The sequence below is a fragment of the Syngnathoides biaculeatus genome, chromosome 5 (assembly GCF_019802595.1).
Source record: "Syngnathoides biaculeatus isolate LvHL_M chromosome 5, ASM1980259v1, whole genome shotgun sequence".
NCBI lineage: Eukaryota > Metazoa > Chordata > Actinopteri > Syngnathiformes > Syngnathidae > Syngnathoides > Syngnathoides biaculeatus.
In genome coordinates, this window is record NC_084644.1 from 22525969 (window position 1) to 22551536 (window position 25568).

The 25568-nt window shown below is 42.6% G+C and overlaps 1 protein-coding gene and 1 long non-coding RNA gene across 6 annotated transcripts in view; one reads left to right on the plus strand and one right to left on the minus strand.

The window, feature by feature from the left end:
* Positions 1-2728, minus strand: part of LOC133501064 (zinc finger protein 236-like) — a 51283-nt gene extending 48555 nt beyond the window's left edge. For all 4 annotated transcript variants that reach the window (XR_009795089.1, XM_061820501.1, XM_061820498.1 and 1 more), the window contains exon 1: positions 2586-2728. Coding sequence is in view for 3 of the 4 variants with exons in the window: in XM_061820501.1 (XP_061676485.1) it covers positions 2586-2637 (52 nt within the window). In the remaining variant the exon portion in view is untranslated. The remainder of the gene's footprint in view (positions 1-2585) is intronic.
* On the plus strand, positions 1383-12787 carry LOC133501065 (uncharacterized). 2 transcript variants are annotated; one of them, XR_009795090.1, is made up of 3 exons: positions 1383-1470; positions 11404-11554; positions 12657-12787. It is a non-coding gene; the product is annotated as an uncharacterized LOC133501065 (long non-coding RNA). The 2 variants fall into 2 exon arrangements; XR_009795091.1 differs by lacking the exon at positions 1383-1470 and adding an exon at positions 2702-2783.
* The last annotated feature ends 12781 nt before the right edge of the window (positions 12788-25568 follow it).

Below are 25568 nucleotides of genomic sequence, written 5' to 3' on the forward strand. Positions count from 1 at the left end.
AATTTAGAAATAAAAACAGAATACAATGCAAATCTGCAAATAATTTCCATCTTATATTCAACTGAATACACTCCAGAGACAAGATCTTTACTTTTTTTGTGTTTTTTTGTGGGGGTGGTGACAAATATTCTCTTTTTGAATTAGATGTCTGCAACATATTCCAAAAAAGATTAAACCCAAGCAACAAATGGGTGAATGCTCAAAAAACACTTATTTGGAACATTCCATCGGTGAACAGATAAATTGTGACAATTCCAGTGTCTTGAATGGGTATAAAATCCCTGAAAAGCTCAGTTGTTCACAAGTAAGGATGGGACGATGTACACCACTTTGTGAACAATTGAGTGGGTAAATAGTCCAGCAGTTAAAGAACAATATTTTTTATTGTACAATCGCAAGATATTTTGGGATATCATCAGCTATAGGCCAGAATATAATCAAAACAGTTGGAGAGTCTGGAGAACACTGCCTGTAAGTGGCATGGGCGAAAACCAACATTAAATGCCTGGGACTGTCAATCACCCAGGCGGCACTGCATGAAAAACCAGCATCATTGTGGACAGGATATTACAACATGGGCTCAGGAGCACTTTAGAAAATCATTGACAGTTGCACAGCTCACTGCATTTAGAAATCCAAGTTAAAATTCTGCCATGCAAAGCAAAACCCACACATCAATAGCACCCAGAAACACTGCCGGCTTCTTTGGGCCTAAGCTCCTCAAAGTCAAATACTGTGCTGTGATCTGAGAAGTCCACATTTAAAATTGATTTGAGAAATCATGGACATCGTGTCTTCCAGATCAAAGAGGAAAAGGACTATCTGGATTGTTTCAGCAAAGCGTCTGTGATAAGGGTTGTATTAGTGCCCAGGGCTTGGGTAACTTGGAAATCTGGGAAGGCACATGAATAGGATATTCATGGTTTTGTAACATATGATGCCGTCCAAACAACTTCTTTTTCAGGGATCTCCCTGGTTATTTCAGCAAGACAATGCAGGGTCACATTTTGCATGTATGTCGTGCACCTTCGTAGTAAAAGATTCTGAGGACTAAACTAGACTGCCATCTCCCATTGAAAATGTACGAAGCATGAAGCGCAACATATGACAATGGAGACTACGGACTGTTGAGCAAGTGAAATTGTACATCAAGCGATAATGGGAAACCTTTAACAATTAGTGCCCTCAGTTCCTAAATTGAGTATTGTTTGAAGAGGATAAGTGCTACAAAAGCTGGATGGACAAACTGACGGATGAATGATGCTGCACATCATAGACAAGCCCTTGTCCAAGTTTTCTTGGAACATGTTGCAGGCAACATTTTTTAACAAGTGAATATTTACCAAGCAAGACTGTGGACAACTGCCTCACAGTTCTGAAGACCTTGCCAAGCCTGTGTGTGTTACCTCACACATCCCATAGACATGCATGGTAGATGGATTTAAGACTAAATTTCCCGTACATATGAAGGTAAGAATTGTTTGTATGAGGCCTACAATTGGTTTGCAAACCGTTCACTATACCCCACTTCTCGCCTAAAAATAGTTGAAACATAGTTGTGACCGTAGTGAGGCTATGCGGTACAGAACTTAAATCAGTTTGAACATTAAATAACTCATCTTTGTAATGTATTCGGTTAAATTTAGGTAGAGAAAGACGTGCAAATCATTGTGCCGTTTTTATTCACAAATTCCAACTCATTTTAGGTTTCGCGATGTTCGGTCCAGAGAGCGCCCACATCCAATGTTTTATTCCATTCGTATGGCCATAAAATTTGAGCGTACACAATAATTATAGTGCCGCATTCACTGAGAATTAATGTAAAAGTCAAGCAAATCAAACGGTGCTGCTCAAACCGTTTTGACAAATGTTGCGTTTGTGGCAGTTTCCGTTATCCAATTTCTACTGTTAAATGTTTTCTCATAAATGTCTGCATGCAGCTCGTATTCGCAATCGCTAAAATTACGTCATTAATGTTGATGACTGAGACGTTTTGTCAACGGTTCATTTATTTCGCCAGTGCAGGACTACAACAATGTTGTTATGATGTGATCGCCCGAGTACAGAAAAGACAGCGGATTTTATTTTTTAAATGTATTGTTTGTGTAACTTCTCCCACACATTCACTAACCGTCAGTAGTTGGACGGGGTTCGTCGGATTGCTTGACAACGTCCAAACACCAACAGGCACAATTGGAGCGAGTTAGCGTTTAAGCTAATAGTAGCACAACGAAGCGCGAGTTAGCAAAAAGAAGCTAATGGCAAATTGTTGACAAACACCGCAACGGTACAAAATACGCAGGTTGCATTCAAGCATCAGCAACTCAGATGCTCTCTTTCCGAGCATCGATTTCGACTGGAAGGCAGTCAGAAGAGCCACCGAAATACTATTAATATCATTCCGCCTCAATCACTCCTTCGCCGCACAAAGCAAAGCCCACCCGCAATACTATATCCGGGGACTATATGCACTACACTTAAGTGGCATTAGATACGACCTAGAAGTGTTTATTCAAAAAAACACCAGCTTTTTTGGAAAGACTACAATCTATATTTTTTATTCGCTGCATTTTGGGACTTGTTACCTGTTTCGTCGGTGGTTTTAAGTCTCGATTTGCGAGGCCGGCCCCGCGGCATAGTTCCAGTTCTCTGACCGGGTGTGCTATGAACAATTTGTTTTTCAAAATGGCGTCTCTGTCATCTGTAGTGCAGTGGCGATGATAATTCACAGTTGCATGACGAGGGAGACATCTACTGTTTGAGCGCTTGTAATGCTTCCACAGGTGTGCTTCACTTTTAAACGCTAACTATACAAATACAACAAACGTCTAAAAGTCAAATATTTGAATGAATGTATTTAATTGATGGATGGCAGACCGCTTTGATCACTGCGCAGAGTGAAACAAACAATTACAAGACTTTAGTCTGCAGTACAATGAACAAAGGGCTCTGGAACAAGTAGTTCAAACACTAAACACAAAAAGTTAAAGGCTTAAAAATAGCAAGGATTACAGTGAACAAAGGGTTATGTTAAAAAATAAAATCATCAAAGAAATGAGACACTTAAAAAGCGAAGATTATTTAAATCAAATACCAAGATATTATATTTGCCTGAGCCAGGGCTAGATACATAAAAAGCTATATCAAAAAGATAATTGAAATAAAATATGTATATGGAAAATACATAGGGTCAAAATTACTTTTCCAAGATGCCGCTGCAATAAAAAATAATGAGAAAAACATGAAAACATCACACATTTATACTGGACATGCTCTTTGTGCTATCTTTATCTTCACAATCAATGTGCCAATGTGATTGACCCGAGAAGCAGTAGAAAATGGATGGATGGATGGATGGATAATAATAATAAAATAAATAATAATAGTAATAATGAGCGGCACAGTGGATCTTCTGGTAAAGTGTTGGCCTCACAAATCTGAGGTCCCTGGTTCAATCCCAGACCCGCCAGTGAGGAATTTGCATGTTGTTCCCCTGCCTGCGTGGGTTTCCTCCGGGCACTCCGGTTTCCTCCCACATTCGAAAAACATGCAACATTAATTGGACACTCTAAATTGCCCCTAGGTGTGATTGTGAGTGCGCTTATTTGTCTCAATGTGCCCTGCGATTGGCTGGCAACCAATTCAGGGTGTACCCCTTCTCCTGCCCGTTGACAGCTGTAATAGGCTCCAGCACTCCCCGGTACCCTCGTGAGGATAAGCGGTAAAGAAAATGGATGGATGGATGGATAATAATAATTGGAGCGGCATGGTGTATCTGCCGTAAAGTGTTGGCCTCATAGTTCTGAGGTCCAGGGTTCAATCCTGGCCCCGCCTGTGTGGAATTTGATGATCTCCCCATGCCTGCGTGAGTTTTCTCCGGGAACTCCGGTTTTATCCCACATTCCAAAAACATGCAACATTAATCAACACTCTAAATTTCCCCGAAGTGTGATTGTGAGTGTGGCTGTTTGTCTCGATATGCCCTGCGATTGGCTGGCAACCAGTTCAGGCTGTTCCCCACCTCCTGCCTGTTGACAGCTGGGATAGGCTCCAGCACTCGCCGCGACCCTTGTGAGGATAAGCGACTAAGAAAATGGATGGATGAATAATAACAATATTAGTAATTATAATAAATCAATTGATCTATTTATTTAATAATTACAGAAGTCTTGTTTATTGTCTTCATTAAAAACTAACTTGCTTGTAGGTATGAGTTTGAATGGTTGTTTGTTTATATATGCCCTGCGACTGGCTTGCGACCAACTTAGGGTGTATCCTGCTCTTCCCCGAGGAGAGCTGGGATAGGCTCCAGCACGCCTGTTATCCTAGTCAGGAGAAACAAAATGGAAGATGAATGAATAGATGTATGAATGGTTTATTGTCAGAAAAGCATAGACTTTTTGCAGCCCTATCAATACACCATGAGCACTTCCTCTGAGAGAAAAGGAATGTTTAGAAAATTTGTGCTCATGTCTAGCTCTATTATAGAAGAAGTAAATTGTTTATAAATTTGTATTTAAATTTGAGTAACAGACAACACTGTTGGAAATGTAGTACATACCCGTGATTTTTATTTTGGTCGGTCCAGGGGTCTGTGATCTTATTACGATGCCTTTTCTTTTCTGAGTCGATAGGTGGCAGTATGAGCTAAATAATATCGTTCTGAACCTCTGAAGTGAAAAACACTGTTTGGAAGCAGGTATGTTTCAAAGGAAGTGAATTGTAATGACAAATTTGACACAAATATATGGTATCTTGGGCCATTTTCACCCAAACAATTACCACGTTTTAAGAGTCACTGATGTTGTAGTGGTACACATCCCTCACTTTGGTGTGGGCAGCATGAGCTCGATTCCTAATCAGTAATGGTGTCAATATTTGCCCTGTGACTAACTGGCAACCAGTTCAGGGTGTAGTCTGCCTTTTGCCTGAAGCTAGCTGGGATAGGCTCCGGCTCTCCCGTGACACTTGTGAGGATATGCGGCTTGGCTAATGGAAGGATGAATGGCCATATTGTATTTTATCTTGTTTTGTGTTTACATGATTACTATAACACATTCAATTTCAATGTAAACTATACATATAGATAGCGATAACGATTCTTGCTGAGAGTTTTCAAGGCATGTCAACCTTTTCTGAAAGATACTCTAAAAAAAACACTTATGAATACGCCCTATCTTGTCATAAGAAACTTCATGGAGACATTTCATATTGCATCAGATTAGCTAGTTCTGGGGAAATTCTTTGCTAGTCAATTAGCTAGCAACAGCTCCAAGTGCCTAAGTAGCATATTAGCTAATAGCGACCCACTACATGCCATTACAAGGCCCTGCCAAGTCAGTGCCGACACATAACACACAGCAATTCAAGAGGTACCATTGAATGATTGCCGTGTCGTAAAGCGTCCTTTCATAGATTGTGTCAGTTGTAAATTAAACATTATATGGTGTCATTACAGTAGCATCCCGGCTAACGGATCTGCCTAAGTGGTGGTCATGTTGGGAAGGTCGATGTTCCCTTCTATGGCATTGCATGGGCATTGAATTTAAATCATTACTTGCTCTATTCTCAACCAATTTTCAGAAGGGTTTGCCTTTATGTTAATGCCAAAGCGTGTGCTACACATCAGAACATTTTTTTTCTCAAAAAAAGTAATCACAATTAATTTTTCAAATTAATTTGAGGACAAATTCATGGGGTTGGGTTATGGCAACAATTTAGGCTGGCCTTGCTGCAGCGCAACACTCAGATCTAGAAAGGCAAAGCTTGAGACTATCATCTTCAGTATTTAGACAGGTATCATTTGTCACTTTGATTAAATAAGAACAGCCTCAGTGCTAAAATCTAATTGGAAAAAAATCAAAGCAGTCATTCAGTAGAGAAAAGCAGGAGAGCTATTTAACTTTAACTAATCAACTTTCTCAAGGGATTACGTAAAAAAGCCAGTTTTAATATGGGTTTATAGTTATTCAGTACCATGGCATCAAGAACTCTATGTAGTGATGTAGTGTGGAGACAGCACTTTTTAAAACAATTGGACATGATCCAGACTGTAGTGAAATGTTAACTAAATACATGAAGTGAGGTAGTAGCAAACTGCTCAATACAGATTTTAGAAATCTTGTGTGCAAAGTCAACAAAGCAACTCCTGAACTCAGACTAGTGATGGTCTCAGACTATTTTGTTAGTGTCACATGTGAAATGTGTCAGCTCACATGTCTGTTAGGCTGCAGTATTATGTGTTGTGCTATTTATTGAAGGTTTAATACCTTAACCTTGCCATTAAAGAATATTGTAAACTTCCACTTGGTTCTGGAAATATGTTGGAAAGGCAATAGAGCAAGTGGGTTTGCTACCCTGTTAATAGGTGGCAAACAGGACAGTGTATGTTTCTATTGTACACTTTGAAAGCATTTCTGAAAAATACCCCAAGTTTATTCTGAACAAAATCAGTTTGAACACGCTCAGCCATTCTTGATAAATGTCGTAATGAACATACTGTCATGATTCTGCCGCTCCAGCACGAGCTGTGCGGGTGCGCTGATTGGGGCGCACACCTGCGTCTCATGCGGGCTGATTAGTCTGTGTATTTATATCACCCCGATGACGATTGGTCCCCGCCAGTTCGTTGATCTTCATGTCCCGTTCATGTGCTCCGGTATCCCTGATCGAACCTGTGTGTACTGACCTTCGCCCGTTCTCCGACCAACCTTGTAAGCCTGACTCCTTCGTTACTTCTGCCTGCTTTGATTGTTCTCCTGTGTACCGACTCCTGCCTGCCCGCTCACCTGCTCTCTTCGCCCGACGTCCCAACTATCGTTGCTGCACCCGACTGCCTGCCCGATCCCCTACCTCTGCATTTAATAAAAGTTTCTCCTTTAACTACCTTGCATCTTCCGAGTCCTGCATTTGGGTCCTACTCTCGTTCCGATGGGACGTGACACATACCGTACTGTAAGTCTGTTTGCCCCCCCGCCGACACTTCCTTTTTTTGTGTGCCTTTAGCTCTCGACCACATCATCATTACTGCAGATGCCTTCTGCCTATTTTTAACCATTTTAACTTTAGCAGGGGCAGTGGTGTCCAGAAGATTCATTACACGGAAAGAATACAACAAATCATCAACAATGGGACACGAAGCAATTTCAAAACTAATTAACTTCATAAACAGTGTGCCTAAGACTTATGAGCCAGCCCACAACCTCAGATCCTTAGGTGAGGGCCTTCTTGGTGTTGCAAAGTCGAGGCTAAACTAGAGGTGCAAGATCAGAGCTCCATCATCCTTCTCCATCACAGAGTGTTGACTTTGGAACAGTCTGCCAGAGCAGCGAAGACAATCAAAATTGGTGGCATTTTTAGAGCACTTCCTCAAAACAACAAAAAACAACAAAACAATGCTTTTATGTTTGTGGATGTTATTATTATTATATTTTATTTTATAATTTTAAAAAGCAACATATATTGAGGACTGACGATAAATTCTACCATACCATACCAAACCATACCATACCATCCATCAATCACCATCTACTGGTGTCTACCACTACCGGTGGTTACCTCTGACTACCACTGAGGTGTGTACAATACACACAAATAGGTTACCATAAAATACGTGAATAGGATGTAGGATGTGAAGAAAATGAGTATTTGAACACCCTGCTATATTGAAAGTTCTCCCACTTAGAAATCATGGAGGAGTCTGAAATTTCCATCATAGGTGCATGTCAAATCAAAAGCCTTTAATGTCATTATATGCTGTGCATACAACAAAATAACGAGTGCTTTTCCACAAGGTGCAAGGTGCAATAAAATAGAATCAAAATCGAAGAAAGTCTGAGGTAAAAAAAAAACAATATATAAAGCATCAAGGCACAGTTATTGCTGAAATAAATAAATAAATAAATAAATGCAAAAAAAAAAAAAAAAAAACTGCCGTTGGACAATATTCCATTACATTACTTTTATTTCAGTGGTTTGAGTTCAAGTGATGTCACATGTTTGGCATGTGCACTGTGAGAGAGATAATCTAAAAAGAAAAATCCTGAAATCACAAAATATGATTTTTTTAACTTAATTTATTTGTGTGATACAGCTGCAAATAAGTATTTGAACACCTTCCTATCAGCGAGAATTTTGACCCTCAAAGACCTGTTAGTCCTCCTTTAAAAGTCCACCTCCACTCCATGTGTTATCCAGAATCAGATGCACCTGTGTGAGGTCGTTAGCTGCATAAAGACACCTGTCCACCCCATACAATCAGTAAGACTCAAACTTGTAACATGGCCAAGACCAAAGAGCTGTCCAAAGACAAATTTTGTCCAGAGACAAAATTGTACAACTCCACACAGCTGGAAAGGGCTACGGAGAAATTGTCAAGCAGCTTGGTGAAAAAAGGTCCATTGTTGGAACAATCATTAGAAAAAGGAAGTAGCTAAACGCGACGGTCAATCTCAATCGGAGTGGAACCCAATGCAAGATATCACCTTGTGGGGACTCAATAGTCCTGAGAAAGGCGAGGAGTCAGCCCAGGACTACATGTCAGGACTTGGTCAATGACCTGAAAAGAGCTGGGACCACCATTTCCAAGGTGACTGTTAGTAATTCTCATGGTTTGAAATCATGCATGGCACGGAAGGTTCCCCTGCTTTAACCAGCACATGTCAAGGCCCATTTTAAGATTGCCAATGACCATTTGGATGATACAGAGGAGTCATCGGAGAAAGATTTGTGATCAGATGAGACCAAAATTGAACTTTTTGGTTATAAATCCTCTCACCGTGTTTGGAGGAAGACGAATGATAACTTCCATCCCAAGACCACAATCCCTACTGTGAAGCATGGGGGTTGTAGCATCATGCTTTGGGGGTGTTTTTCTGCACATGGGACAGGATGACTGCATTGCATTAAGGAGAGGATCACCGCGGCCATGTATTGTGAGATTTTGGGAAACAACCTCTTTCCCTCAGTTAGAGCATTCAAGATGGGTTGTGGCTGGTTCTTTCAACGTGACAATGACCCGAAGCACACATCCAGGAAAACCAAGGAGTGGCTCTGTAAGAAGCATATCAAGGTTCTGGCGTGGCCTAGCCAGTCTCCACACCTAAACCCAATAGAAAATCTTTGGAGGGAGCTGAAACTCTGTGTTTCAGAGCGACAGCCCAGAAACTTGTCTGATCTAGAGAAGATCTGTGTGGAGGAGTGGGCCAAAATCCCTCCTGCAGTGTGTGCAAACCTGGTGAACAACTACAGGTGAACAACTACAGGAAACGTTTGACCTCTGTAATTGCAAACAAAGGCTACTGTACCATACAATAACATTGATTTTCTTAGGTGTTCGAATACTTATTTGCAGCTGTATCACACAAATAAATCGTTAAAAAATAATACATTGTGATTTGTGGATTTTTTTTTTTAGATTATCTCTCTCACAGTGGGCATGCACCTATGATGAAAATTTCAGACCCCTCCATGATTTCTAAGTGGGAGAACTTGCAATATAGCAGGGTGTTCAAATACTTATTTTCTTCACTGTAACTAAAATCAATCCAGGGACATTATTCAATTGTGTGTCTAAATTCAAGTTTTTGTTTAACATTTGTTTATTGCGTGGAAGATACATAAGATAGTCTTGCAATATCTCCATGCATACAAACTCGCCTGCCATGTGCCTGTTTGTTAATATTTGGTATTCACAGCGCAGGAAGAACATTTATTGTCTATTGACATTTCTCTGACGTGTAACGTGAATCTCCATTCATTTAAAATGATACTCAAAAATATGCACTGTATATACTCTGTATAATCACAGTAATTATAGCCCCCCAAAAAACTATAAAAGCTTGAGCGTTATTCAGTCCCCGTGACATTTAATCCCCCCACACCCTCACCCACCCTTGCTGCAATTTACCACATTTCTCTGGTTGTGTAATCCCTTTTCAGTTTCAGTTCGGTTGGGGAAATAACAAACAAATTTGTGTTTGATGTGTTTGCCAAATGACGTTCATGTAGATTTTTTTTTTTACATTTTGTAGAAAATCCTTTCGTGGGTTTGGAAATGCAGAACAACATAAAAATAGCATATAACACTTGTATTTCAGAAAACAATTTAACAAATGACTAAAACACTTACTCATTTCAGAAAACAAACTAAGAACAGCGGAAACACATTTCAGAAAAAAAATTGGAACATTTTTGGCTGGACGGTGGACGACTAGTGGGTGCATCATCACAGTTCTGAGGTCTGGGGTTCCAATCCCAGCCCTGCCTGTGTGGAGTTTCCATGTTCTCCCCTTGCCTGTCTGGGTTTTCTCCAGGTACTCTGTTTTCCTCCCACATCCCAAAAACATGGTAGGTTAATTGAAGACTCTAAATTGCCCATAGGTGTGAACATGAGTGCGAATGATTGTTTGTTTCTATGTGCCCTGCGATTGGCTGACAACCAGTTCAAGGTGATGAAACACTTTTACATTTGAGAAAACAAATTAACAAAAGCCGAAACACTTTTACATTTCAGAGACATTTTTGGGTAGTTTTCTGAAATGTAAAACTGTTTTGCCCTGTGTTTATTTTGTTTTCTGGTGTTTCATCATTTGTTTTATTCTTTTATCATACATATTTGTTTTGCACTTCCAAAGCACTGTAAAATTCAGTACAACATTAAATAATTTTAAAAAAAGTCCATGGGCCCAATTTTCCTTTTTTTTGTACCCAATAAGGGGAGTTTTGTGGTTTGGCTTCTGGAGAACAAGTTGGTGTACATAGTTTTTAAAAATGCATTTCTACCTGTCCCCTCAGTGCTACACAAAAGCCATACGATCTTTGAAAACAAAGATCAACAGTATTGTAATTTGGTGGAATAATGCGTGGTTGTCTATGTCTCCCTTCACACAACATATCTTCTGTATATTATTGTTTTTCCTTTTTTCCTGGTGTTATAGATGGCTTCCTCTTGACAGATGAGGGTAAATAATCAGTGAAACTGTCACAACCAGGGAGATTATCAGGAAGACTACCTAATAGTTTTGCCTGTCGACATACTAAATTAATGTAGTGGAAAACGTGATGTGTCAGAGACCCATCCTTGCTATCAATGTTTACAATGAATTAATTACATTTTTCTACACTTGTGGATAAACTTAAGTCAGACTGGAAAATGATCAACTTGTTTACTGTTAAAATACCTGAGCACAGTGTATTTTAATAATTTTTAAATGTAACTACGTTTGGCTAGGTTTCTGTGATTATCCTGATAGCCAGATGGGAAATTCGGCCATAAAATTCTCCATTTAATCAGCACTAGACCAGTCAGTGAAAAGTCAGTGACAAAGAGACAGGTGACATCATGACATTTAGATTGACCTTGCTCACCAAGATTTTACATTCTGCCAATGTTTCTTCTCCCAGGTGTGGGATGATTTCCCACTGCGTTGCCAGAGTCCACACTCCAGCTCCATGAAACCAATCATTCTGTGGCATCATGAAAACAGCACGTGACAGCGCGGTCACCATGGGCAGCCCCCCCTTGTGACTGTCCCCACAGGGGAGGAGCATTGAGGTAAAGTCTTGCATAGCAACATTTCCAATGCTGCTGAGTTGTATAAACACTCAGAACAACTAAAAGACATTGCTAGCAGAATATCAATGACATAATATGAAGATTAGATTAATCAAGAAAATACACAAATCAAAATGCCATTGATCATTTTCAGGTGAGTTGTTAGGTAGGTTGGTGTGTGGCTGGCTGGATGAATGGATAAACAATAGGTACCATTTAGCCTCCCACTGGGTGTTACTGGGGAGAGAACCGATAGAAAGGATTACACAAACAAAACTTTACAGCCAAGCTACACACATTAATGCATGCTAAAGCTGAGCCACTCTAACATAAAGCCCAATTCCCAGCTAGCTGGGCTTGAAAGACGAAATAGCAATGCAAGAGTGTTTTATGATCAATAATGTAGGGCTGTCCATCTTCAGTAAAGAGAAAGCCCATCCAAGCACCAGATGCATCAGGGCTGTTTTCTTTTTACAGTACTGAAGGTCAACAGAGCTGCATGGTCATCCATACTGCATTGCTACATTATGCATAGAACTGTAAAAATTTATCCATTTCACACATTTGAAGCATAGTCTAAATTTAAAATAAATAATTAACTGATTCATCCAATGAACAATATAATTTTTGTGTAATTGTAGTTCTACTGAAGTCTGTACTTCAATATAATGTAATCTCTACAATAATAGGTCACTACTGATATTGGAAAATTCTATATCAAGCTTGATATAAACAATTATTTATATTCATTCTACATTTTAGCATACAAAATTCATAACCTGATCTTCTAATCGTTTTCCCATCTTGCTGTTTTCTAATTGCAACAACAGCCCAGTCTGTCCTCTCCTCGGCCACCATGAGTACAAACATACAGTACAGTACATACACTCTCACTTGCACAATGTGTCTTTATTTGCACGACATACTGCATATTCATCTGGAATTTTTGAATACACTTACAAATGCACACCAGATACCCCCAGCTACTCATTTTTTAAAGACATAGCTCTAGGAAAGGTTTATTGTGGTATATTTGTTCAATTGTAGGAAATTGCATATGCATGTACTGTATGATACATAATCCAGACCACTTCTGCTCTAGGTATGACACATCAGGATACAGCAATCCTCCCCCTACCACGTGAAGGCACATCCCCATGACAGCTCCGATCAATTATACACTATGAAAGGCTAGTCCCAGAACTGCCACAGAAACTTCCTAATGCCTTTTTCCCCACTGCATTGCGCTGACAAAATCCATCTTCTTCTTCACCTAAACCTAATTACAGGTAGAAATGTGCATATTGAGATGAAAAGCTGGGAGCATCTTTGATGGATGGTGGGTAGTGACTCAAAAACAGAGCGAGCAGGTAATTAACATGACAATGGGGTTGAGGCCAGAGTCTCAAACAAAGAAACAAGTGTGTTTGGGATTGCAGAAGCGGTGGTTGTGCAGATGTGGTCTAGATGGCATTTGCTCAGGGAATAAAAAGCACAAATGTGATAGCAGGAGATGATTATGAAGGCTGAATTTTTTTTTTTTGTGCAATTAGGTCAATGTGAAGATATAGTGAGGGAGAAAATGAGAGCTTGTCTGCTTACTTTGGCAGGGGGATGACCAATCTCTTAAGAAGGGTGTTGATATCTTCTGCAGGGATAAATAATTGATGTTCTGACAAAGTACTGTACACCTCTTTTATTTTTCATAGCTGCATATTTATGGGCAAGTCATTAAGATGTGATAGCGGGATCCATTTAAAATGTCAGGTGAAAAACCTCAAAAGTTATCATCCTTCAAGTATTAAATAATTTCTCACAGTGCCATTTTGCAAGAAGAACTCAGTATAAATAGGCACAGCGCCTCCCTGTGAGGACCACTGTGTACAAACCTGTGTGTGGAGTTTTCATGTTCTCCCCATGCTTGTCTACTTAGCTGCATGTGTAAAGGGAATTTGAGTTCTTTTCAAGAGCTAATTTTATATATATTTGACTTCCTAAAAAGAGCCAGCTATTTCAGCTCCCAAGAGGCTCCTCAGTTTCTTTTTTGTCTCTTCAATTTATGTATTACCAAAATATGGCTAAAGTGAATTATTAATTAAAAACAATTCAGGTACATTATATTGAATACACAAAACTATGTTTTTAATTAATTCACATAGAGGAAAACAAAATGGGCTTATGGCCATGCTACCCTGAGAAGGACCGATCTCGTCAGATCTCGTAAGCTCAGTGGGTTTGGCCCTGTTTAATACTTTGATGGGAGACTGCTTGGGAATACCAGGTGCTGTATTCTTCTCTTCCCGGCTAAATGCAGAGGGGTTGCGTCAGGAAAGGCATCCGGCGTAAAACTGCCAAACAAATATGCATTCATCTAAGATGACATGCTGTGGTGAAACCTAACGGGACTAGCCGAAAGAAAAAGAAGAAGAGTGAAACAAAATAGACTGTAAAATACAAACAAAGCATCATCAAACTGAGGTATTTTTATGTATTGTGGAATTATTGTAGGAGCAGCAACACTTGCAGTAGACATGGTTGTTAAGGATTAACAACAGGTTCTCTTGGCCGTTATTTTCTTCTCTAACTCAAGTGGTGTATGAACAGTCCATATGGCTAATGCAGGTTGTGTCTGGAGCCTGCTGGTTATGAAATTTTAATTTTGTTTCCACTCTACCCTCAAACGATCTATTAACTTGAAAATTTACTGGGTTTTTTTTATTCCCATTTTTTTCACCTAGTGTCTTCAATATGTGTGCTGTGTGTCTGTAACCTCCCTCTTTCCTCTTTCTGCTTAATGTGGCCACATGTCTTGACACATCAGATATAGCTTTAACAGAAAAAAAGACAAGAAACAAACACCAAATCCGACTGCCATTGTTCACCTGAAATAACCGCCAAGTTGTTTGTGACCGACACATCACTAATTATCAGTGAGATGTTGAAAAGGAAGTAAATTTGAAATAGAACATTTTTTTTTAATGCTGAGACACTTGATTTGTTTCTAATATTATGATGAATGTATAGTTCTGTGCTAGTACATAAAGGTTTCAGCTAAGTTTAGTAGCCTCGCAACCAACACCAAGTTTTGTTACAGTACCGTGTGTAACAAAGCTCTGTGGTTAGAGCATTGGTTTGGTAGATCAGGGGTCATGAGTTCATATCTCACTCTGGCCTCAACTCCCCAAGAGCGGTTGTGTCAGGAAGGGCATCCGGCGTAAAAACTGTGCCAAATAAATATGAACGTTCATCTGAGATATGACGACTTCTAACGGGACAAGCCGAAAGAAACTTACTTTACTGTGTGTAACAAAAAGTGTCTGTGTGTTTGACATCCATTATCTCCTTTAGAGCTATGCATTTACTGTTATTATGGCGTTGTCTTTGTATGAAAAACAGTTATGCCTTTGCATGCAGGTATGCTTTTGGAGACTGAGCATGCAGGCAAGCAACAAAGTGGTCACTAATGTGCAGATAATGGGTACTATATAACCAACCAGAGAATATTTTACACATGGCACCTAAGATAAATAGTGTCAAATTATACCTGGAAAATAAAATGACAAAGCTTTATCTCTATGACTGGATGAATGTTGCACAACAATGTATCAGATTCACTTCAATGAGTAAAATTAACAATTGGGGTTTTCCATCCAGCCAATGAACAGTCAGTTTCTGACAGCAGGAGTTCCTCCGAGTAAAAGGTTCCCGTGGCCCATGTCATTTGTATTTTGTTATTAGTTCAAGGTAGCTTAAAGGTCAAGTGTCATGAAATGGATGATTTTAATATGCTATTAATGAAAAACGGCAGCCGACACGGACGCATGCATTTTTTCACCGCAAAACATGATTTTGACGTATACAGCTTTTTGGAACTCCTGCCATGAAAATCCTCTCGAGGGATTTGTTTTCGAGAAGAAGCAGGATGTGACCTACATGGCAGGACCACGCTCAAGTGGACTCGTTTGTTTCTATTAGTTTTACCTCTGAGAAGGTAGCTCGTTGTTCCTTCGTGTTAGCCAAAATGTCGGCTCGTTGCATTGCTGGACATTGCTTGAACCCTCGGGAGGATGGATTTACCCTTCATAAGTTTGCAAGAGACCCGGTTCGTCGTGAAAAATGAATTGCACGGGTGCAATGGACGAGAGCTTTGTGGGTTCCAAATGACAGGTAGGTGTGTACACAGCTACTAAAAAAAATAATAGTTTGGGGTGGACCATAATTGGTCTCTCATAACGTAACAAAAGATCCGCGTACATATGACAGGCGTGCTAAATGTGTCGATGTGCTCGAGGCTCGCCGGCGAAGGCTGCTGCGTCGCCTTGCCAGCAAAGGCTGCTGCGTCGGCTCGCGGACGCCAGAGGCTCTGAACAACGCTGCCAACAATGCCGCACTCAGTCGCGTGTGACGACAATGCCATAAAGCAGCCCGGCTCGGCTCCGTGATAAGCCACCTCAGTGCCGAAAATGAGCCACCCCAGCCGGCTGCAACGAGCCACCTCGGCCGACAAGGCTGGCGGCCGGGGTGGCTCGTCGCAGTCAGTCGCCGGCCTTGTTGGCCGGGGTGGCTCATCACGGCGCCGGGCCACAATGGCTCATCTCCGCTGCGGAAGCGGATCAGACGGCAGGGCGGTTTGGCCGTGATCGCATATCATCTGAATATGGCTCGAAACAATAGGGTAATATTGCCCCGGTAACTTCACTCAGTTATGTGATGTTCTCTTCTTCGAAAAGAGCTTCCGTGTCAGAAAGGGCGTGTTCATCTCCCATCGTAGGGTCCACCGAGTGTTTTCAATGGCGGATGTCCGGGGTGAGTCACATTATTATAATTATTGTTCTTATTATTATATTACCACATTATTTTTATTAAATTTACACACTTTATGTTTGGATATATTTCCCATTTCCACAAAATGTTTACCTTCTTGATCAGTTTGACCCCTGAATGGATGCAATTTTACTATAAGTTTTAACTGCTTCTTTGTTCATGCAAATGATCATACAATCTCCCATATTAACCTTAAATTTAACGGCAGTTTTCATTGTTTCGAATTCCTATTAAAGACCTAACCGTACCTCTTGTACTGTAGTCATCTGGGATATATTACAGCTCAGCAGGGACACCCATAACTTCAATTTTTTTCTAGGTCGACATTAAAGGGATGACAGTCGAGTCGACGTCAACTTGTCACTGATGACATCATTGATATTTTTCAGGACAGTACTATCCTTTAAAAAACAAAATTACAGGACACGATCACAGACCTTTTGGTTTGCTATGGAATAATTCCCTGCTCTCTTTCTCCATGGATTTGAACTCCCCCCCCAAAAAAAATCTAAATCCTGCTCAGACCTGTTTTTTAATCTCCTTTTTACTGTTCTCCCTGATTTACCAAAGGTGCTTATTCAGAAATAGAAGGCAGTTTAAATCAATTAAGCTGACTAATTTCATTCACCACACTAATCTATTGCAACATGCAGCTGTCTCCTCTTCAAGCCAAAACTTTGAAAAACGAGTATTGGACTTCTTCTTTTCCTTTTGGCTTGTCCTGTGAGGGGTCGCCCCAGCGCATCATCTTTTTCCATGTAACCCTGTCTGCTGCATCCTCCTCTCAAACACCCACTGTCCTCATGTCCTCCCTCACAACATCCATCAACCTTCTTTTTGGTCTTCCTCTCGCTCTTTTGCCTGGCAGCTTCATCCTCAGCACCCTTCTACCAACATACTTACTCTCTTACCTCTGGACATGTCCAAACCATCAAAGTCTGCTCTCTCGAACCTTGTCTCCAAAACATCCAACTTTGGCTGTCTCTCTAATGAGCTCATTTTTATTCCTATCTAACGTGATTACTCCTAGAGGGAACCTCAACCTCATTTCCGCTACCTCTAGCTCTGCTTCCTGTTGTCTCTTCAGTGGCTCCATCTCTAACTCGTACATCATGGCCGGCCAAACCACTGTTTATATACTTTGCCCTTTGTCCTAGCAGAGAGTCTTCTGTTACATAACACATCAAATACAATCTGCCAGCTGTTCCAACCTGCTTGGACACATTTATTCAGTTCTTTACCAGACTCACCATTGCTCTGGATTGTTGACCCCAAGAATTTGAAGTCGACCACCCTCGCTAGCTCTTCTCCACGGAGCCTCACTCTCCCCCCCTCCTCCCCACTCATTCATGCATGAACATCATGTTCCAAGGGGATTCCAGTCTAACATCATGTGTCAGCCTATCCATGACCAGAGCAAACAGGAAGGGGCTCAGAGCTGATCCCTGATGCAGTCCCACCTCCACCTTAAATTCTTCTGTCACACCTAAGGCACACCTCACCTCTGTTCTGCAGCTCTCGTACATGTCCTGTACTATTGTAACAAACAGTATTTCTCCACCACACCAGACTTACGCATGCAGTACCACAGTTCCTCTCTTGGTACTCTGTCATAGACTTTCTCTCGATCCACAAAGACACAACGTAGCTCCTTCTGAACTTCTCTGTACTTTTCCACGAGCATCCTCAAGGCAAATCATGCATCTGTAGTACTCTTTCTAGGCATGAATCCATACTGTTGCTCCCTGATACTGACTTCTGTCCTGAGTCTAGCCTCCACTACTCTATCCCACAACTTCATTGTGTGCCTCATCAATTTTATTTCTCTATAGTTCCCACAGGTCTGCAAATCGCCTTTGTTCTTAAAAATGGGAACTAGCATACTTTTCCTCCATTCTTCAGGCATCTTCTCACCCACTAGTATTCTGTTGAATAAGTTGGTTAAAAACTCCACAGCCACCTCTCCAAATTGCTTCCATACTTCCACAGGTATGTCATCCGGACCAACTGCCTTTCAATTTTTCATCCTCTTTAGTGCCTTTCAAACTTCCCTCTTACTAATCATTGCCACTTCCTAGTCCTTCACACCTGCCTCTTCTACTCTTCCTTCGCTCTCATTTTCTTAATTCATCAACTTCTCAAAGTATTCTTTCCATCTACTTAGCACACTACTGGCACCAGGGTGGCATTTCCTCAGCACAGTTTGGTCATTTCTGGTAGCCATTTTTAACTTTCGTTTTCGTAACAAGGAACAAAGAAACAAAAATGGTGACCATAGAAGAGTGTCTGCTTGAACATATTGACCTAAATGACCAGATGATTCTGCTGCAAAATTGATCAAGAAGGTGAAGACGTTGGTGGTATATGGAGAGGGGAAGAAGAGTGAGTACCTCATCACAGTGTGTGGCTAAAACGTTCACATCATTGGCTAAAATAGTCCAATCACAAATGATGAGCTCTACTACTTTTTCCACGCAACAACTTTTTTTTAGGTCTGCACAGCAAGCTACGCAGACGTGGTGTGCGGAGCAATACATAGATCATGTGATACAATGCGGGCGTCGTCGACCACGTGACCCCGGAATATATGTTGGCCTTCACCCTGTATGGGATAAGTGGTGTAAAATGGATGAGCAGGATATTATTTCTAATAACATTATTATTATTCCAAGAATTGTCCTGTCATGACAAGAACGTGTCTCATATAATCAGTGTCCTCCATCACAATCCCCCATGTCTTAGACACAATGTCTTCTGCTATACTTGTATGGTCATTTTCATTAGAGATCAATCATGTATCCATAGCAAATAAGGTAAAGATAAATGTTTTAAAAGGCTCCCCCTACTTAAAATAACATTTTGTATATGTTATTTTACCTCCACCTCTCCTACAGGAATGTACTCACACTTTGATTCAGAGATTTTGTTATTTGGTCACGATGAGTGTCATGATCCTGCCGCTTCAGCGCGAGCTGTGCGGCTGTGGTGATTGGGAGGCACACACCTGTGCCTCATGCGGCCTGATCATCCCCCGTATATATAGGACCCGGTGACGACTGGTCCTCCGCCAGTTCGTTGAGCTTTATGTCCCGTTCCAGCACTCTCGTACTCCTGATTGATCCTGTGTGAAGCGACCTTCGTCCGTTCTCCGACCAACCTTGTAAGCCTGACTCCTTGATCCTTCTGCCTGCGTTGATTGTTTCCCCGTGTACCGACTACTGCTTGCCCACTCATCCGTTCTCGTCGCCCGACGCCCCAACTACCGCTGCTGCACCGGACTGCCTGCTCGATCCCCGACCTCGGCATACAATAAACGTGTCTCTTCTTGAACTACCTTGCGTCTTCCGAGTTCCTGCATTTGGGTCCTACCTCTCGTTCCGATGGGACGTGACAGAACGAACTGGCCAGTACAGGACCCAGCAGGAAAGACCCGGTGTCGCCGGGACCGACGCAAGGTAGACCGTCTGCCGGAGGACCAAGCCTGTCCGATCCGGGTGGGCTCCCTGATGTCCTCCACTTCCGTGTCTTACGCTCCGCCAGCGAGGTATGAATACGTCCCGAATACGACCCGTCCGGCTCCTCATATTCTTCTGGACTCTGACTTTTCGGAATATGAGGAGGACCACGATTTGTATGACCGGCTGCCTGAGTACGACTCCGACGAATTTGAATATGAATCTGCTCGTCCGGTCTTTCACCCCAGTCAGTTTGTTTCACCTCCCCGCGTTTCCAGCACCCGAACGTCTTCACCCGGTAGATCAAAGTACACCAATCGGTACGAGGGAACCCGATTGGCCATCTACCCGGGACCTCCGCGGGGCGGCCAGAGGAGACGCCGGGCGCTTCCTGGTGTCTCTCGCTGCGCAGCAACGAAGACACCGTCCTCCCACTCCTCGCCGGCAACGGCGAGACCGGCAGACCCGCAGCTCGTGGCGAGGCTTCCAGCCCAGAGGGAGGAGGAGCCGCCAAACCACGAGGCGTTCTGTCGCGAAATGCGGGCGCAGATAGAGAGGCAGAGCGCCGAATTGGCGGCTCTCACGGCCCAGGTCCGGCAAGGATTGGCGATCCAGCCGAGCTACGCTGACGTCGCAATGGCGACTGACTCGCTGCTGACTCAGGTTCACGTTGCCGTGGAAACCGACCCGCCCCCTTGTCAAGTGCACGCCACAGTGGGAACAGACTCGCCACCTCAAGTGCACGTCGCAGTGTTGGCGGTTCCGAGCAGAGCTCACGCGGCAGTCGGAACTGACCCGCTCCCGAGACACGCCCACGTGTCAGTTTCGACTGACTCTCCGCCTACTCAGGTTCACGTTGCCCTGGAAACGGATTCGCCACCGCGTCACGCCCACGTTGCCGTTTCAACGGATGCACTGCAAGCTCACGTGGCAGTGGGGACCGACCCGATGCCGCCTCTCGTTGCTGTCCAGGAGGTGGCGACGTCTCCACAGCCGCCTCACGCTCCCGTCCAGGAGGAGGTGGAGTTGGTGATGCTGCTGCCGCCTTCTCACGTTCCTGTCCAGGAGGGGGCGGCGATGGCGCCGCCTTCTCAAGTTGCTGTCCAGGAGGGGGCGGCGATGGCGCCGCCTTCTCACGTTGCTGTCCAGGAGGGGGCGGCGATGGCGCCGCCTTCTCACGTTGCTGTCCAGGAGGGGGCGGCGATGGCGCCGCCTTCTCACGTTGCTGACCAGGAGGGGGCGGTACTGCCGTCGCCGCCGCCTTCTCACGTCCCTGTCCAGCAGGAGCTGGGGAGTTCTGTGGAGCCACCCAGGAGCTGGAGAGACTTCGGGGTGGCGGTCATGGCTCTGGTCCTGCTCTCCATCATCTTCTTCACTCCTGAGTTCGCCCAGCCGCTTTAGGACCTGGCCTCGTTGGCGACCAATCCCTGGTCGTCTTGCAATGACGCCGTGGGAGGTTCTCGTCTGGAGCTGTCGCCTGCCTCGTTCTGGTTCCTGCCTCGCCGTTTGGTTCCCCACAGAGGTTGTCCGCCCGAATCGCCCCGTGGGGACCCTGGTGCTTGGCGTCCGGGTCGTCCTCCTGACCTGTCCGCCCGGACGTCTTGTGTTTGGTGGCCTGGATGGCCACCAGTCTGGGGTTCGGGGGGGGCGTGCTCTCCTCCGGATCCCATTCCGCCCACCTCTGCCTGTGTTAATTAGTGTCTGTTTTTTTCGTTTAGGCACGTCTGGGAGCCGTGCCTTTGAGGGGGGGGGGGGTACTGTCATGATCCTGCCGCTTCAGCGCGAGCTGTGCGGCTGTGGTGATTGGGAGGCACACACCTGTGCCTCATGCGGCCTGATCATCCCCCGTATATATAGGACCCGGTGACGACTGGTCCTCCGCCAGTTCGTTGAGCTTTATGTCCCGTTCCAGCACTCTCGTACTCCTGATTGATCCTGTGTGAACCGACCTTCGTCCGTTCTCTGACCAACCTTGTAAGCCTGACTCCTTGATCCTTTTGCCTGCGTTGATTGTTTCCCCGTGTACCGACTACTGCCTGCCCACTCATCCGTTCTCGTCGCCCGACGCCCCAACTACCGCTGCTGCACCGGACTGCCTGCTCGATCCCCGACCTCGGCATACAATAAACGTGTCTCTTCTTGAACTACCTTGCGTCTTCCGAGTTCCTGCATTTGGGTCCTACCTCTCGTTCCGATGGGACGTGACAATGAGGGGTAAGGATTTTCTATTAGCATTGGATGGTGCCAGTTTGCTTTCATTCATTAATGCATCTTCCGTACCGCTAAGCCTCACTAGGTTCATCGGCGTGCTGGAGCCTCTCCCAGATACTTGTGGGCAAGAAGTGGGGTACACTCTGAACTGGTTGCGAGGCAATCTTAAGATGCCAGTTTGCTTCCAAGCTAAATTGCATTATCCTTCCATCCATCCATCCATCCATCAATCCATCCATCCATCCATCCATCCATCCATCCATCCATCCATCCATCCACTTTCTTAGCCACTAAATTGCATTATCCATCCATCCACTTTCTTAGCCGCTTATCCTCACAAGGGTCGCAGGAGTTCTGGAGCCCAACCCAGCTCTCAATTGGCATGAGGAAGGGTACACCCTGAGCTGGTTGCCAGCCGATCGCAGGGCACATAAAGACAAACAACAGTTGCACTCACAATCACACCTACGGGCAATTTAGAGTCTCCAATAATGCATGTTTTTGGGACGTGGGAGGAAACTGGAATGCCTGGAAAAAACCCACGCAGGCACGTGGAGAACATGCAAACTCCACACGGGCGGGGCCAGGATTTGGACCCCACTCCTCAGAATTATGAGGCCTACGCTCTAACCAGCTGTTGTTACTGTTGTTACAGTATCTTTCAAGGTAAGCATTTCAAAAGTCAGTAATTTGCTTTTCCCAGTTAGCAACCGGCAGGTTAAAAAAAAAAAGGCCCTCTTCCTTGTTGAGGCAAGCATTTAGGCAAAGTTTGACTTGCAGTTGATTTCACAGATAATTGTGAACAAGCACTAAGAACAAACTGTCATTAACAGTTCATTTGCGCATCACACTGTGTTGTATTTTAACCAGAATTTTTGTGGTGGTAAACATGTAATTTACATCACATCATGAAGTATTTTAATTTGATGTTGAACGCAACACATTTAGAATTGTTCATTACTGACATCTTTTAGGGGTCTTGAGCCATAACTTAAAAAAGAATGCTGTAACTATGATTTGTCCCTTTTCCTGCATTTCCGTTTAACACGCTGAAATGTTTCCCACTAAATTATTAGTATAAAACATTTGTATATCTTCTTTCTCACCGAGATCCCAAAAATAAATGCTGCACATCCATGCCTGATGGCCCATCACATGGTTGAAATACACAGTAATTCCCACTGTGTCAGAAATGTTGTGGACAAGGGTCCTTTGTTATGGATTTCAGTTTAACTGCCATTGCTCTGAAATCACTTCACAACCACAGAACTCCTTTCTTACTCGCAAACAGAAACACTGAATGTGATCGCCCACATCACAATGCAACGATTCCCGCAACTGAAACCAATAACACCATTCTTTATGAACAAGTGAGAAAACAAAGAGCGACCCTTGTCACTGGTTCTTTGTAGATATTTCATCTATAGAATGAGGTGCTACCAAAGTAAGTAAGTAAAAATGAATCTTTACCAAGAAGTACACTATGTCCAGTTAGCACAATGCAGCTGTGTCTTAGAGAGGGGTCTGAATGAAAGATTTGCAAATAGTTTCAATGGGGACTATGAACTTTCTAATGCACATTTGTCATGCTTTTAAGGGATTTACAAATGAGAGGAATGAATGCTTTGTGAGGAAGCTGGGAGAAAGAAGGGGGAGTTGAGTGACTGTCTATGTCCTGACCCAACCACAGCATATAGATGGGATTAAAAATAATGCTGTGCGTCATCAGTGGTTTTAAAACAGTAGTCTTCAGCAGAGGTGTCAAACTCAAGACTCGGGGGCCAGATCTGGCCTGCAACATCTTTTTATGTGGCTCATGATAGCAAATCGTGTGCTTGTTGATGTTTTGGCCAAAATACCAAAATTGTAAATTGTCTGCAACGTTTAAAATAAATTAAACAATATGTGCCCCCTTTTAAAATAAATTAAATAATATTTACATGAGCTGTTTGGTTTTTTTTTTTTTACTGGCATCTGGTTTCAAAACTAGTTATTCCCCACTTTACTATATGTAATAATATGAGACAATGATATACATATCGAGTCACAGTCTTCACGACCCTCTGTGGGAAAACAAACCTCCAATGTGGCCAGTGGCAAAAATGAGTGTGACACCAATGCACTACAGCTTCTTGCAGTATGGCATTGACGGGTGAGAGGGCAAAAGGCGCGCAACGAACTTGCTTCATTCTTGTAAATGAACTGATTGGTGGAATAACAGATCATAAAATGTATTAAAAATAAATAAAAAACGTTAAATTACAGAGAACAAGGGCCCATTATAAAAATACAAGTCTTATATTTAAATTCTGTGAGTTTCTAATTTAAAACATTTAAAAAATCAATTCACCTCTTCACCTTCTCACACAACAATTCACCAGCAGAAACAGTACCCCCACATATAAACAAATATGACAGTGTCTAAATAATGTAAAGTTATACAATTAAAGACAGTTTCAAAAGTATGTTGGCTACTTTCTAGCAATTTTCAAACAATCTATTTGGACTTTTATTCAGTGATTGGTACAGGGTTATGTTAACCAGTCAGCCGCTGATGGGAGTAAAGATAGGGTATGAAGACAGAGGAAGGAGGAGGGACAGTTAAAAAACACCCATCCCCCTCTCCATGTGGGAAATGCTGTATGTAGTCTTTTTCTATTACTATTCCATTTAAAGACATTGTTTTTAAATTAAAATTACAGATTAAATTTCCTCATATTGATAGACTGTATATTGTATTATTTGTGGTTTATTGTTGTTGCAGTTCCTATAGTTTTTTTTTGATAGAAGTTTCTGACACGCACAGTACACTAAGGCAACAAATACACTGTGATATACAGTAGTTGAGGACTTTGACAAATCATTATGAACCTCCACACAAACACACAGGTTAGCTAAGACAATTTTCAAAAGGCCCAGTTTAATGTCAGCTGTTTAGAACATGCCTTCTCTGTTAGACCTATTGTTACTGCTCAATGTGTGTGTTAAAAAACAGTTGGGGGTGGGTAGAATCTGATTTCGTTGGTAGGCCTGTTCCCCTACCTCTAACAGTCAGGACAGACAGACTAATTCCAAAGTGTATTCGAGCGCTCGGGACATTACAAACAACAGCTGTCTATGGCATGAGTAGGAAAGTCAAACACAGAGTGCACACACACACACACACACACACACACACACGCACGCACGCACGCACGCACGCACACATCTTGGTTCTCAGTAAGGAGATTGACACATGAAGAGTACGAGTTGTGTTGTGTTCGATGACTACCACTAATACAACTACTACTAATAATAAATAAATTTTTTACAAAACATCTTTCAACCCTTTCAGGATCTCTGTACAAAACAATTAAACATACTAAAAGGGAAATTTACTGTTTAAAAAAACTATTTTTGTCATGTGTTTATGTCAGTTTGACCTGACAGTAGAATAGTATTAAAATGACCTTTTGACAAAGTATCCCTCTCTGGGCCCAAGTTATGCTTCCAACTTAATTTTAATTATTCCTTTAAAACTTGCC